Source organism: Protopterus annectens, chromosome 13.part0 (assembly GCF_019279795.1).
Source record: "Protopterus annectens isolate FY-2018-M chromosome 13.part0, PAN1.0, whole genome shotgun sequence".
Taxonomy (NCBI): Eukaryota; Metazoa; Chordata; order Ceratodontiformes; family Protopteridae; genus Protopterus; species Protopterus annectens.
In genome coordinates, this window is record NC_056747.1 from 1,149,497,884 (window position 1) to 1,149,512,887 (window position 15,004).

A 15,004-nucleotide genomic window follows, 5' to 3' on the forward strand; every position below is an offset into this window, starting at 1 on the left:
CTGATTAAGAGCCACACTGGATACCACCTTAGGCATGAAGGATGGACTAGTCCTGAGAGACACCCTGTCCACATGAAAAATAATGAAAGGCTCCAGTGCCATAAGAGCCTGTAATTCAGAAATCCTTCTAGCTGAAGTGACTGCTAAAAGGAAAGCTGTTGTCCAGGAGAGAAATTTTAAGTCTGCAGTAGCAGCTGGCTTGAAAGGAGGGAGAGTGAGTTTTTTCCAATACAAAATTGAGGTCCCAGGAAGGGGTTGGAGCTCTCCTGTGTGCTCTTAAGTTTTTGGCCCCTCTGAAATACTGCTTTAGCAGAGGATGAGAGAAGAGGGGAGGTTCTGTGTTGTAAATGAGCTGAAATGGCTGAGGCATGGATTTTTATTAAAGAAAAGGACAGTCCCTTGTGAAGCATCTCAGTTAAATATTGCAAAATCTGAGGAATATTGGCACTGTTGTGCTTATCCCTTGTGATTGATTCCAGGCAGAGAATCGTTTCCATTTGTAAGCATAAGATTTTCTAGTACTAGACCTTCTTGCCTCCAAAGTGACATCCATCACAGGTTTGCTGAGGGGTGCAAGGGTGAATTTAGGTGATTAGCCATGCTGCAGGATTCAAAGTTTGGAGCAGAGTATGCAGAATTTAGTTGTTCTGCTTAGACAGTAAGTAAGGTGTCTGAGGCAGGTGCCACGGTGGAAGGTGTGACACATTGAGCAGGAGTGGGTACCAGTGTTGGTGAGCCCAGTCTGGAGCAATCAAAATCATTTTTGGTTTGTCCCGTTTGACTTTTAGTAGAACTTTGGAGAGCAGAGGCAGAGGGGGAAAGGCATAGATTGAAAGGTTTTTCCAGCTGAATGATACAGCATCCACTTTCCAGGCTTTTTTGTGATGAGTTCTTGTGCAGAATTTGTCCAACTGATAGTTCTGGGGTGAGGCAAAAAGATCTATGCCTGGACTCCCCCATTTGCATGCCAACATGTTGAAAATCCACGGTTCCAGTTTCTATTCATGTGGGTCCATGAGATTTCTGCTTAGTTCATCTACCAGAGCATTCAGCTTTCCTGGCAGGAATTGAGCTTGTAGTTGAATCTGATAGGTCAAGGCCGTGTTCCACAATGCCATGGCTAGAGTGTGCACTCCCCTGCTTGTTTATGTACCACATAACTGTGGTGTTGTCTGTCTTTATCATTAATTGTCCTGGATGAACGTAGTCCTTGAAGGCTGTCAGTGCATTGTGTACAGCTAGCATCTCTTTCTTGATTGATATGAAGGTGCATTCAATTTGGGCTCCATTTGCCCTGAATGCACTTCCCTGCCAGATGAGCCCCCCCCCAAGCATAGTCTGATGCGTCTGTAGTTAGGGTTTAGGCGGCAGGGGGTGGAGTGAATGGCAGTCCCTTGTTTTGGTGGCAGGCCTCTGCCCAACACAGGAACTCTAGTTGCAAGCAAGGTATGACAGGAATCATTGATTCCAGGCTGTGACAATGTTGACTCCATAAACTCTAAGTACCACTGAAGTTTACTCATATGCAGTCTTGCATATGGAATTAGAAGAATGCAGGAGGCCATGAACCGCAAGGCTTGCAGAATTTGTCTTGCAGATAGCAAGGTTTTTGTGGCTACCTGTTTGAAGTAAGTCACCAAGTGAATTTGCTTTTCTGGCGTAAGGTAAGCCATCTGGGCAATTGTATTCAAGCTTGCACCCAGGAATGTAATTTTTTTAGCGGGTACCAGTTGTGATTTCTTTTAGTTTATGGTGTACCCTAAACAAGTTTGAACCTTTTTTTACAACGCCAGATGTTTTTGAAGAATGTCCCTGTTTTCTGCCTGAATTAGACAGTCATTCAGGTATGGATATATTTGAATATTTCTTTGCCTGCAAAATGCAATTACTGGAGCCAGGCACTCTGCGAAGACCCTGGGCGCAGTAGATAAGCCAAAGGGCAGTGCAGAGAAGTGGTAATTCAAATAGCCTGCTTTGAAAAGGAGGTATCTTCTGCAAGATTCCCTGATTGGGATATGCAGGTAAGCCTCTTGTCTAGAGTTACTAACCAGGCATCTTTGCCTAGCATAGGAAGTAACTGTTGAAGATCAGCATCTTTAATTTTGGAATGTCCAGAAATGTGTTTAGAGTAGATAAGTCCAGAATTGGACGACATGATTTGTCTTTTCTGGGTACCAGGAAACGTCTTGAATATAAACCTTGTCCCTTTTCCTCTTCTGGGACTGGTTGAATAGCTCCCATGTTCATGAGAGACAGTACTTGTTTCTGGGCCTCTGCCCACCGATTTGGGGGCAGGTCTGGCCATCCGGCTGGGATTGGCAACGTGTGAAAATTAAATCTGTATCCCTGGGATACTATATTTAAAACCCATTTGTCCTGGGTTATAAGTTGCCAGTTTTTTACATGAAGTGCTAGTTTTCCCCCCAAAGGGGAGGCTGAAAGGTAAGCGCTTGGTAAGTGTAGAGGGAAGTCATTGAGACTGCTTACCATAGGGAGGTGTCTTGTTGTTTCCAGATTTGGAGGAGGAGGCACCCCATAGTTTTGTTCTAAAAGTAGCGGGTATCAGGGGCTGCAAAAGTGCCTCACTGTGTACTGGCGAACTGGTGACTGGCTTAGGGGAAGAGTCGTCTTCAGTTTTGGACATCAACAGCCTGTCTGTGTCTCTTTCTTTGCATTTTTTAGGAATTCTGGTAGTCGGATTGCTAACCGATGACATTTCTGGATAATTAAAGCATGAGCCAAAATATTTAGAAGCATAAATATACCGATGTTTAATAGTGCGTTGATTAAATTTAGCACAAAACTGACAGCAAGGTACGTTGTGGTCAGGGCCTAGACAAGGAATACAGTGCAAATGAAAATTCATATGAGGTATTTGCTTCCCACAAGTAATGCAATTATTAACTTTTACTGACATCGGTAAGGAGCAGGAAAAAAAGTTTCCCCAACGGGGTACTTAGCTTTTTAATTGAAGACTTCGGTTCTGAAACTCAAAAACGAAAATTTCAGGAGTCTGCCGAACGGCACTTGCGAACTGCTTCTGCTTCGGGCACCGCGCGGCATGAAAGACTGATGTAATGGCGTCGGCTGCATGTTTTATGCCCCTGACGACCTGACGTCATGGAAGAAGGGAAAGCAACAAACGCAGGACCCAAGACTTTGTTAATCAGGCCAACTGAGGGCAACCTGCCAGCAGATTACCCAAATGTAATGACTGCAACAGTGAAACACGAAGAACATCGGTGCAGGAGTGCTGACACTGCCTCTCAGAGAAAGAATCCCTGAAGCTTTGGTTTTGCAGACCTCCTCTGCCTTGGGGTTGACATCCACTGTTAGAACCCCCCCCCCCGCCACAGGGGTCTACCTTCAGAGGTGTCCAGAAAGAACCCTTGAGACTTCTGGAATAGCAGTTTCTTACCCCCCCTCCCACTTTCTGATTCCTGCAGTAGGACCTCTGGGGTGCAGAAAACTGTATCTCTAGAGCAGAAAGAGTTTTCTCATCTTGCTCACTCCTGAAGAGTATGTCTTTGACTTTTGGTCCAAAATGGGTCAAACCATCAAAAGGGGCATTCACAAAGGACAACTTGAAAGTCTCCACAAAGACACATGGAGCATCCAAGCATGTCTCCTTTTGGTAATGCCTGTATCTGCAGCTCTCAAAGCACCTTCAGTAACACTGGAGAGGAGACACAGCAAGGTACTGGAAAGAGACTGGCAGGTGGCCAGCTGCAAGTCCACAGTCTTCTTGTCCTCCACAGGCATGCACCCAGAGAGATTTGCAGAGCTCTTTGGTCAAATCTCTCTGAAATCTTGTCATATATGGCAAACTATTCAGCACCATCACAGCAAAGGTAGTTGAGGCATTAACTTGCTTCCCAAACCTGTTCAAAGCCCTGGACTACCTCTTACGGGGAAGGACAGAGGAGCTATCTTCAGCCAGCTCCTTTTTGGCATCTACTGCTGCTAACTAACATGGAATCCACCACTGGGCCTTTTCTCCAATGTGGGTGATATTTCAGCGCAACAAGAATTTTTTCTTGTTTACATGGCATAGGTTTGGTCTCTATAGGTATCAAACTAGATCTGAGCTAATGTTTGGGATTGGAGGGGATTATGGGTAAAGGGAGAAGCTTGGGTTGTGGATCCTAAAGTCTAAAGTGGCCAAAGTCGGATCCAAAGACAAAACCATTGAAGAAAGGACAAAATAAACAATATCAGATCAGCTGAATAAACATCTTCAATGTTAGCATACATTGTGGCACTGAATAAATGAGTAATGTAAACTATCCAGGATGACGAACGCATGTGCCATATAAGAAATAAAGTAGCAAGAGGTGTTTCTAAACCACTTAGCTGAAGCACTGCAAACACACATCCTTAACAGAGAATAATCCATAACATGGCTAGCACAGAATGGTTAAAAGGTTAATCAGACTGCCCTATAGCTTACACCATTCAGCTACTGATGTGATGAGAGACAAATCTGTGCTTAAGGAGAAGCTAGCAACCTCCTAAATACATGCTCATGTACAGTTTAGAAAAAAATTAAAGCCGATAATGCCCTATCATCCAAATCCTGCAGTTATAGTTGTATGATATGTTTTGCAGCACAATGAATGCACTCTTACACCACACACTCTCCAGGTTCAAGCTTGTCACACTTACTGTGCTGGTTAATCAACATTCGGATGGAGATACGGCTCATGTAAAAGCGATCCAAGAAATACTGTATATTCTGACTGGTTACAGGATCAGTTCCATATGTCTCTCTGTACTCAATCACACCTTGTGCCATTGTGGGAACTACATCATTGTGTCGATTGCGAATTCTAATGAGAGCATCTGCAAAGCTGCTCAAAAGAAAAAAATACACTATTTAAAATTAAGCAATGGTAACTTTAATGCTCATGGATTTTTTTTTTTGCATGAAAAATCAGCTACAGACAAACATCCTGACTTTTAACAAATTTTATACCTGAATGGACCAAAGGATATAGTTTACATGAGAAATGGGCTTAACACTGAATGACAGTGCAAATAAATAACTCACATGCTACTGGGCAAACTTACTACACAGTGAATGATAAAAATTTACCTCCCAGGACACTGCATTCCAATTGAGAGAAAAATGTGTTACATCTGAGACTGATCACTGATGTCCAAGTGGCAAAACTGAAGTCTACCGCAGACATCTAAAATGTCCTTACTCTTACAAATATATTATTTAATAATGTGAGAGAATGCAACTAAATGTGTGGGGTGAGGGGACACTACTGAGGCAATGCAGTGAAGGTCCTCCTCTTATACACAGAGTCCAATGGACAAGTGAAAGCAAGGAACCACCTTTCTATTCAGCAAGGGAAGGAAAGATTTCAGAGAGATCACAGAAGTAGCAGTGGAATATGAAAACACATGCGACAGAGAAAACATGCTTTCAAGTGGGGATAAAGGGAAACTAACTTTTAGCAGAAGGAAAAGTTCAGTTGTGTACACTTACCATAAATGTAGATGTTTGAGTGTATTCACTGTTGCAGTCATCACTTGAGGGGTTATCCCTGCTGTGGTAGCCCTCGGTTGGCCCGAATACCAGAGTCAATGTTTTTGTGCGCCGGCTGCCGTAGCTTATAGTCTGACGTCAGGGTGTCAGTGCTATAAAGCAAGGCAGCCGACATCATTACATCAGTTTTTCTTGCCCTAACCCGTCACAAGCACAAGGGAAAAGAGGGAAGTGGTCCTTGTGGCTGAAAGCCACCTTGGGAAGCGTGTGTCCCCTAGGGAAGATGTTACATGGGGGATGGAGGGAGGGAAACCAAGACTACAACAGTGAATACACTTCAACATCTACATTTATGTTAAGTGTACACAACTGTACTACGTTCTTCATGTTTCACTGTTGCAGTCATCACCTGTGGGAGGACAGGTTTAATCCTACGTATGGAACAGGAGGCCCTGCAGAATTGCAGAGGCAAACCCTGCCCTAGACTTAGAAAAGTGGTAGGTGGTAATGCTTTGTAAAGGTATGGACAGAGGTCCATGTGGCCGTTTCCAAGATGTCCCTGGTAGATACTACTCTGAGGAAGGCAGTGGACATGGAGGTTGCCCTAGTGGAGTGGGTACGGATAGAGTTAGGGATGGGTTTCCCATGTAGTCTGTAGCAAAAATGGATGCAGTGTGAAATCTATTTGGAAATGGTTTGTTTGGAGATGGGCTTCCCCTCTGCCCCTGGGGCAAAGCTTACAAGAAGCTGGTCTGTTTTTCTGAATGACTTTGTACGGTCCAGATAGTATCCCAGTTGCCTGTGCATATCTAGTGAGTGTAGAATTCTTTCCCCCTTGTTATGAGGGTGGGAAGGTGTATGGCTTGGTTAAGTGTCACATCAGATACCACCTTGGGCATAAAGGAGGGGTTAGTCCTCAGGGAGACTCTGTCTGCTTGAAAAATTATGAAGGCCACGACAGCCATGACAGCTGAAGTTCTGAGACCCTTCTGGCTGAGATGATAGCTAGTAGGAAGGCAGAGGTATTTCAATTCTGTTGAAGCGGCAGGTTCGAAAGGGGGTAAGGTTAGTTTTTCTAACACATAATTCAGGTCCTAGGGTGGCGTCGGAGGCCTTCTGGGCCTGATATTAGAAGCCCCTCTGAGGAATTGCTTAATCAAAGGATGAAAGAAGAGGGGGTGGGTCTGAATCATAAAGGGCAGAGACATGGATTTTAATGGAGGAGAAAGAGAGGCCACTATTGAGCAACTCTGCTAGGTAATCAAGGATGAGAGGGATGGAAGGTTGGGAAGTACTGCCCTCTTTTTGACTGTTTCCAGGAGCAGAATCTTTTCCATTTTCCTGCATATGATTTTCTTGTGCTGGGTCTTCTGGCCTGTGTGATGATGTCCAGGACCTGTCTACTTAACAGGGACTCCTTGTTAGTTTTTAGTGTATAAGCCATGCGCAAAGCTTGAGAGTCTGTAGGTCTGCGTGCAGCACCTTCCCACTCTCCTGGGTTAAGAGGTCTGACATCTGGGGAAGCACTTTTGGGGCCTGTAAGGTCAGACTAAGTAATAAGGGGTACCAATGCTGCCTGGGCCAATCTGAAGCAATGAGGATGGCCTTTGGTCTCTCCTCTCTTATTTTGATCAGAATCTTGGGAATAAGGGGCAGAGGGGGGTATGCGTACACAAAGAGGGAGTTTCCAGTGGAAGGTCAAGGCATCCAACTTCCATGCTAGGGTCTGGTACTCCCTGGTACAGAACTTGTGTAGCTGGTGGTTGAGGTGTGAGGCAAAGAGGTCCACTTCTGGGGTCCTCCACTCCTGGGTGATTTGCAGAAAGATTTCTCTGCAAAGCTGCCATTCGTGGGGGTCCAGTAAGTTTCTGCTTAGGTGGTCCACCAGTGTGTTGTTAATCTCTGTAAGTATTGGGCAATTAGGTGTAGCCCCATGGAGATGGCTGTAAGCCAGAGGCTCATGGCTAACCTGCACAGGGGGTAAGATTGGGTGCCCCCTGCTTGTTTATGTACCACATTACTGTGATGTTGTCCGTTTTTATAAGGAGGACCCCTGGCCTGAGATGGGGTTGGAAGGAAGTCAGAGCCTTTTGCACTGCCATCATTTCTTTCTGGTTGATGTGCAAGTGAAGCTGCTGGACATTCCAAAGGCCTTGGGTACATCTGCCTGTGAAGTGAGCGGCCCAAGCAATGTCTGATGCATCTGCGGTGATGGTCTGGCCAGAAGGATGAAGGGAAGACCCTTGTTCATGGCACAGGCTTCTGCCCACCAGAATAATTTGTCCCTTATGCAACGGATCAGAGGGAGAGTGGTCTCTAGGGACTGAGTGCTGACACCAAAGGTTCTTTAAGTACCACTGAAGTTTTCTCATGTGAAGCCTGGCGAGAGGGATGAGAAGGATGCAAGATGCCATGTATCCCAGAGCTTGCAGGACCTTCCTCGCAGTGAGGTGACTTCTGGAGGCCAGCTGGGTGAAGTAGAGAGGCAGGAAACTCTTTTCTGGGGACAGGAAGGCCACGTGGGTTACTGTGTCTAGCACAGCTCCCAGGAAAACAATTTTTTGGTGGGATTTTGCTTTGATTTTTTTCTTGTTGATGGTGAACCCTAGGGAAGTTAGGAGTGATTTGACAAACTGATCTTGGAGCAACTTTTCTTTGCACTCTGCCTGAACGAGGCAGTCATCCAGGTAAGGGCAAATAAAGAAGTTATGTACTCACCATAATGTTCCATCTGAGTAGTTTTACTTCATTTGTCTTCAACCTGTGGGAATACGGATCTGTATCGGATCTGAGCCAGCAACTTTTGCTAGCATCAGCTCCGAGCTTCAAACTCCTCCCCTTACCCATAACACACCTCCACTGCCTTCCATCCCCAGATCGAGTTTGCTGAACTTATACTGAGAGCCCGACTTGAAAGATTTACTTGTGACCTATACTGCAGCCCGTAGGCTGATCATGCACCAAGTCCGAGGGAAGGAGGGAGGGACAGTTGAAGACAAATGAAGTACAACTACTCAGATGGAAAGTTATGGCGAGTACATAACTTCTTTACCTGAAGTAGTTTACTTCATTTGGTCTTCAACCTATGGGACAGAGTCCCCAGCTACTAAACTCCTGGGAGGCCCTCATGGAAGGATATTCTGGAGCACCACAGAACCAAAAGATGCTCTCCTTTTGGAAGTCAAATCCAACTTGTAATGAGAAATAAACATATGAGATGAGGACCACTTAGCTGCAGAACAAATATCATCCAAAGACCCTCTAGACCAAAAGGCTGCAAATGTAGCCATGGACCTAGTGGAATGAGCTTTCACCTGACCTGGAGGAGACATGCCTCTGTCCTTATAGATCTGCAGGATGCATGAAGAAATCCATCTAGCTATAGTGACCTTGGAGATATGTATCCCTCTATAAACCCTTTTTGGGGAAACCTACAAACAATTGATCAGATTTACGGAAATAGTTTGTCCTGTGTAAATAGAATCCCAACTGTCTGTGAACATAACGTGGAGTTTGTATTCCATCTTATTCGTAAAATTAGGAAAAAAACAGGCAAATTGATAGTCTGATTGATATTGACTGGTGATGCCATCATTGGAAGAAAGAATGGATTGGTTTGAAGGGAAACCCTATCTTTGTGAAAAATCATGTACAGAATTTTGATGGGCAAGGCCTGTAATTCTGAAACCCTTCTTGCAGAGGTAATAGCCACCAGAAAAGCTGTTTTCCAAGATAAAAATTTTAGATCTGCAGTCGCGGCAGGCTCAAAAGGCGGAGCGACTAAAGCTTGAAGGACCATAGTAAGGTCCCATGAGGGAACAGGATCTTTGACCAGGGGCTTAACAAAAAGGTGCCTTTGATAAAGGCTTTACACAGTCTGGAAGAGGCTAAGGAGGCAGATTTCTCACCCACATGAAAATGAGAAATGGCAGCCAACTGAACTTGACAGTAGAAGAACTAGCTCCGTGTTGAAAAATATCAGCAAGAAAATCAAGAATGGTGGAAACAGGAGCCGTGAAAGGGTCTAAACTCTTTTGAAAGGCCCAGAAAGAAAAACTTTTCCACTTGCTGCGGTAAATCTTCCTGGTCGAAGACTTATGAGCAGCTACCAAAATAGATCTAACTGAGGAGGACAGTCCGGGAGTCCTAGCAATCACGGGAACTAGAGCAGCCAAGCTGTGAGCTTCAGCCTGTCCAGATTCGGATGAGGCACCCCTGAAGGGTGTGAAATTAAATCTTGAATGGGATCCAGAATCAAAGGTGAAGCCAGAAGGTGAGACCAAAGAAAGGGAAACCATACCGGACGAGGCCAGAATGGGGCAATGAGGATCACTTTGCTCCCCAGTCGATGAGCTTTCTGTAGAAACCTCAGAATGAGAGGTACAGGCGGGTAAACATACAGAAGACCGGGAAGCCAAGCATGAACTACAGATTCTCTGGGGGACTCCCCCAGTAGGGGGTTCAGAGCGAAGAACTTGCTGCACTTCGCGTTGGAAGGAGATGCGAAGAGATCTCAGCAAGGTTGACCCCACTCGCTGAAGATCTGTTCCGCTACTGACAGATTCAGAAACCACTTGTAAGGCATTAAAATGGTCCGACTTAGCCTGTCCACTAGGATGTTGGACCGTCCTGGAATGTGCATTGCGATGAGAAAGGAACTGATGGAGATCGCCCATTCCCACACTCTCATGGCCTCATGACAAAGGGGGTAAGATCTGGTCCCTCATTGCTTGTTGATATACCAGACCACTGACATGTTGTCTGACTGAACTGCAATCATTCCCAGAGGAAGAAAGGCATGAAGGGCCTGCAATGCTAGAAGGACCGCCCTCATCTCTAGGACATTTATATGCAAGCTGGTCTCTATGGGGGACCACAGGCCTTGGACTGTCCTGCCCGAACAATGCCTACCCCACCCAAGTTGGGAGGCATCCGTGGTCACTGTGGTTTGGGCCGGGGCTGGAACAAAGGGTCGTCCCTCCAAAATGTCCCGAGAGCTCATCCACCATATGAGGGACGACCGACAGACTCGACCGAGTTGAATTGGATATGTCAATGGCAGTTCCAACAGGGACCATTGGACAGCTAGAATCCACTGTAAAATCCTCATGTGTAACTGAAGACACGGGAGAAGAGTTATGGTCGCCACCATCAAGCCTAGAGCTCTCAACACCGATTCCACCATTGGAAGATGAGAACGGTAGATCAGGGAGACAAGCATCCTCAGGTTTTGAGCTCTCTCCGAGGTCAGGAATATTTTGCACTGAAGAGCATCTATCCTGGCACCAATGTAGTCGATCACCTGTACAGGATCTAGGAGAGATTTGGATGTGTTGATTGTGATACCCAAATGCACGGCAAGTGTCAGGAAATAATCCCTTGTTTGGGAAAGTAGACGCCTGGTGGGAGCAGTGAGGAGCCAATCATCCAGGTACGGATAGACCTGAATCCCCTGAAGCCTCAGTTGAGCCGCTACAACCGCCATCACTTTGCTAAAGGGTAGGACTCGAAATTGGTAATGACTGACTCCTAGCCGGAAGTGGAGGAACCTCCTGGAGCTTCTGTGCATTTTTGTGCGATAATAAGCATCCTGGAGGTCTAACGAGCACATCCAGTTGCTCTCTTGCAGGTACAGCATGATGGACTGTAATGTGACTATTCCAGACTTCTCTTTGGCAACTGACAGGTTCAGGATAGAGAGGTCCAGAATGGGCCTCAAGTCTCCCGTTTTCTTTGGCACCAAAAAGAACCTGGAGTAGAAGTCCGATCTGGACTGATCTGGGGGGACGGTTTTGATGGCTCGTTTTCCTAGCAGCTTGGAAATTTCCTGTGCTGCTGCCTCCCTTTGCGTGGGTGGTACGTCTGGGAGGGGTCTCGGAGATATGGGGGAACTCACGAAGGGGATAGAGTATCCTCTGGATATGATTTGAAGCACCCAGCAGTCCGTTGTTACGGACTCGCATGCCGCTGGGTGCAAGGACAATCGCCCCCCCCAACTGCCTCCAGAGCAGAGCAGTCAGGCAACCCCTCAGGGTTGCTGCCCAAGATAGGTTCTTGAGACCCGAAGTTCCCCAGACCCCCTCTGCCTCTGGGACGGCATCCATTCTGTCCCCCTCTGCCTCTAGGGGAAGAAGAGCCCTGAAGTGTCCCAGGAATACTGTGACTTCCAGAACCACATCGGGGAACTAAAAGTTCGATTGCCGAGTCCTACACTAAGGCACTGTATGAGCACATCCATTCATGCATGAATCGTGCCATCCCAAATAGAACCAAGATGCTCTCCTCCAAAAAAAGGAAGCCAATCTGGTGGTCCCCTGCCATAAACAAACTTTACAACAAAAGGAAGAAACTGTTGCAGAAGAGAGGAAAATCCCAGGATGCAAATAACTCTCGTACCAGCCTCAGTAAGAAGCTGAGATCCCTCATAAAATCCTCCAAAGCTAGTTACGAAAATAAAATTGCCAAAGATTCCAAAGACAACCACAAGGCATTCTATAATTATGTCAAGAATCTACATGGCAATGCTCAGATCTGCTCTGAGCTACAACAGAATGGCATTAAATATACTGATCCCAAGGATATTGCCAATATCCTGGCAGATCGATTCAGTGCCAACTTCACCCCCCTCTCACCTCCTAAATGGCCCATCGCAATACCAGACGACTGCCAAATTCCGGTAATAATGGCCACACAGGTAAAAAACGCACTCTCCAAAGCTAAGAATACAGCATCCATGGGACCAGATGACATCCCAGGTGCACTACATGAACCACAAAATGAACTGGCACCTCACCTAAGCATTATGTTTAATCATACCCTCACCTCAGGCTTTGTGCCCACTGAGTGGGGTACAGCTACAGTTATCCCACTCCACAAGGGGGGGGATCCACCTTGGATCCCGGGAACTACCGCTGCATCAGTCTGACGAGCCTGATCTGCAAGACCATGGAACGTATTATTATGGAACTTATAAACAAAGACAATGGCAACCTTAAAACACTGGACCCAACCCAATTTGGGTTTATGAATGGCCGATCTTGTCTCCTGAACCTGACTGACTTCTTTGAATCAGTCCCCAGAGCTGTGGACGAGGGTAAGGCAGTCCACACCACCTATCTGGACCTCGCCAAGGCCTTTGCCACCATCCCCCACTCTGGAATTTGGCATGGCTTAGTGGTAAATCACTTTGTCTAGGGTATGCAGGGTCCTGGGTTCAAGCCTATACTTGCCTATAATTAAATCAATGGGGCGGTGAAAGCTGACACACTCTGGCTAGGCTTACAAATGCAGATAGCCTAGTACCTACCTATGAATCATAGATAAACTTACTAAGCTGGGCATTAATCCCTACGTCACTCGATGGGTTGCCAACTGGCTTACTGACAGAACCCACACTGTTAAAGTAGCTGACTCCAAATCCAGCTCCAGACAAGTGACAAGTGGAGTACCTCAGGGTTCAGTCCTGGGACCTCTCTTGTTTGGCATCTACTTCTCTGAAGTACAGGCCAACACTAAGGGACTCTGGCTAACAAAGTTCGCAGATGACTGTAAACGGAGAGCCATTATTGAACCCCCAAATGATGTGGATGCTCTACAAAAGGGCCTTACAAAACAGATGCTTGGTGCCAGAGCCATGGGCTCAAGCTCAATGCCAAGAAATGTACAGTTATCCCCTTTGGGAAAAAACATGTACCCATGAATTACCACATAGGTGGCAGTACACTAAACACCGAAAGTGTGATAAGAGACTTGGGGACACAGGTGGACATTGGTCTCACCTTCAAAAACCACATCACCACAACAGTCAGGAAATCCTTCTATGTGGCACACCTCATCATGAAGGATTTTCATCCAGAAAAAAGGAGGTCATTGTCCCACTGTACTCATCCCTCATTAGACCCATTATAGAATACAACAACCCATTTGGAATGTACCTCTCAAGACATCTGCAACAACTGGAAAGGCCACAGAAATACCTCACTAAAAGAATCACAGGTCTAAAGCAGATGCCCTATGCTGACCACTTTAAAAAACTCCAGCTATTCTCTCATATTGTCTCCTCAGAGGTGATCTCTGCTTAACATACAAGGCCATGTCAAACCCAGAGCTGTTGGATATGCTACACTTAAAGAAATCCCAATCCCTCAGAGCCACACAATCCAGGGATTTAAACCTGGTCATCACAATAAATAAAACATGCTGGAGGGATAGGTTCCTGACCCAGAGACTGCCCAGACTCTGGAATAGACTGCCCATACATGTCAAGCAGAACGCCTCTTTGGCCTTCTTCAAAAAGGAACCTTGACGATTGGATGGGAGAAAGGAAATTCACCCAGGGGATCACGTCAGTCGCCCTGCTAGACAGGGGTCCAGGGAAGTAAATAGTGTGGGAAGAAATAGCCAGGGAATTGTTATGGCTAGGCCTGTATAGGCCCTAGGGCCGATAGCCTACTACCAACCTATGAAGGGTTCGGAAAACTGACATAACATGAGCCAGGCGTTACGCCTCATGGACATGCTGGACCCAGCCGCCCTAGCCGCTCCTTCCGTAGCATGGGAGAGGAGTTGCATGGATGTGTTAGATACTGTTTTTAAAGTGGCCATTCTCACGGAGAACGAAGCCTTGTCCTCCTGCGACATGGACTTGGGGGGGGGGGGGGGACTCCTCCAGCTCCTTTACTAGGTCGCGTTGGAGTCTGGTGACATGGGTCAAGTAATTCCGCGCCCTAATCGAAAAGGTAGCTGAAGTGTACACCTGCTTCCCTAGGTAGTCCCTCTCGGTCAGGAGGGTGGACCGAGGAACTCTCCTGGGCAAGTTCCTTCTTAGTGGCTGCTGCTACCACCATGGCATCCACGGGGGGAGCCCTTATGCCAAGATAGCCTATCTATGGGGGGGCTTAGGATTTTATCAGGTCGCTTAGGGATAGGTTCCATGGTGTCCGGTTCCTTCCTTGCCCATGAGGTGACCAAATCCACCAAAGGATCTGTTGATACCCAGGAAGTAGATTGGCCCGTGCTGATAGCCACCAGGAACACAGACTCATCAGATGGTTTGGGGGCAGACCAACTCCCCGCTGGCGCAGGATCTCCATGATGTTTCCAAAGGAGACATCCTCGGAAGGTGACCCTGGGGAACCCTCTCCATCATCTAAGTCAGTGTCCTCGGTGAGGGACTCGGGGGAGTCCAAGTGCCTCCTCTTGCACGTATGCTCGTGAGGCACATCTCCGGTGGGTCTCTCCAGGGGGTGCTCATAAGGCATTTGTTCCTTGGGGGGAGCTGTCTGGGGGTCTTTGAGCAGGGGCTGTCCCTCTCGTAAGATGATGGGGACCATAGACAGAGCTGAGGGGGTCTGAGAGGAGTCCGAGGGGGCTGTCAGGGGTCTTGATCCGACGGAGAGAACCCTTTCTACCACATCGAACACCGAAGGACAGCAAACTTCCTGAGAAACCAATAAGGAGGTCGGTCTCCCTGGGTCTGAAGCAAGAATCGGAGCTGGGCCTGAGGTG

General features: G+C 46.7%; 1 protein-coding gene across 3 annotated transcripts in view; it reads right to left on the reverse strand.

Moving 5' to 3' along the window:
• The window catches only part of PDK2 (pyruvate dehydrogenase kinase 2), a 243,586-nt gene that overhangs the window by 162,010 nt on the left and 66,572 nt on the right, over nt 1-15,004 (reverse strand). For all 3 annotated transcript variants that reach the window (XM_044055144.1, XM_044055143.1, XM_044055145.1), the window contains one exon: nt 4,666-4,850. In XM_044055144.1, the coding sequence (XP_043911079.1) occupies nt 4,666-4,850 (185 nt within the window). The remainder of the gene's footprint in view (nt 1-4,665; nt 4,851-15,004) is intronic.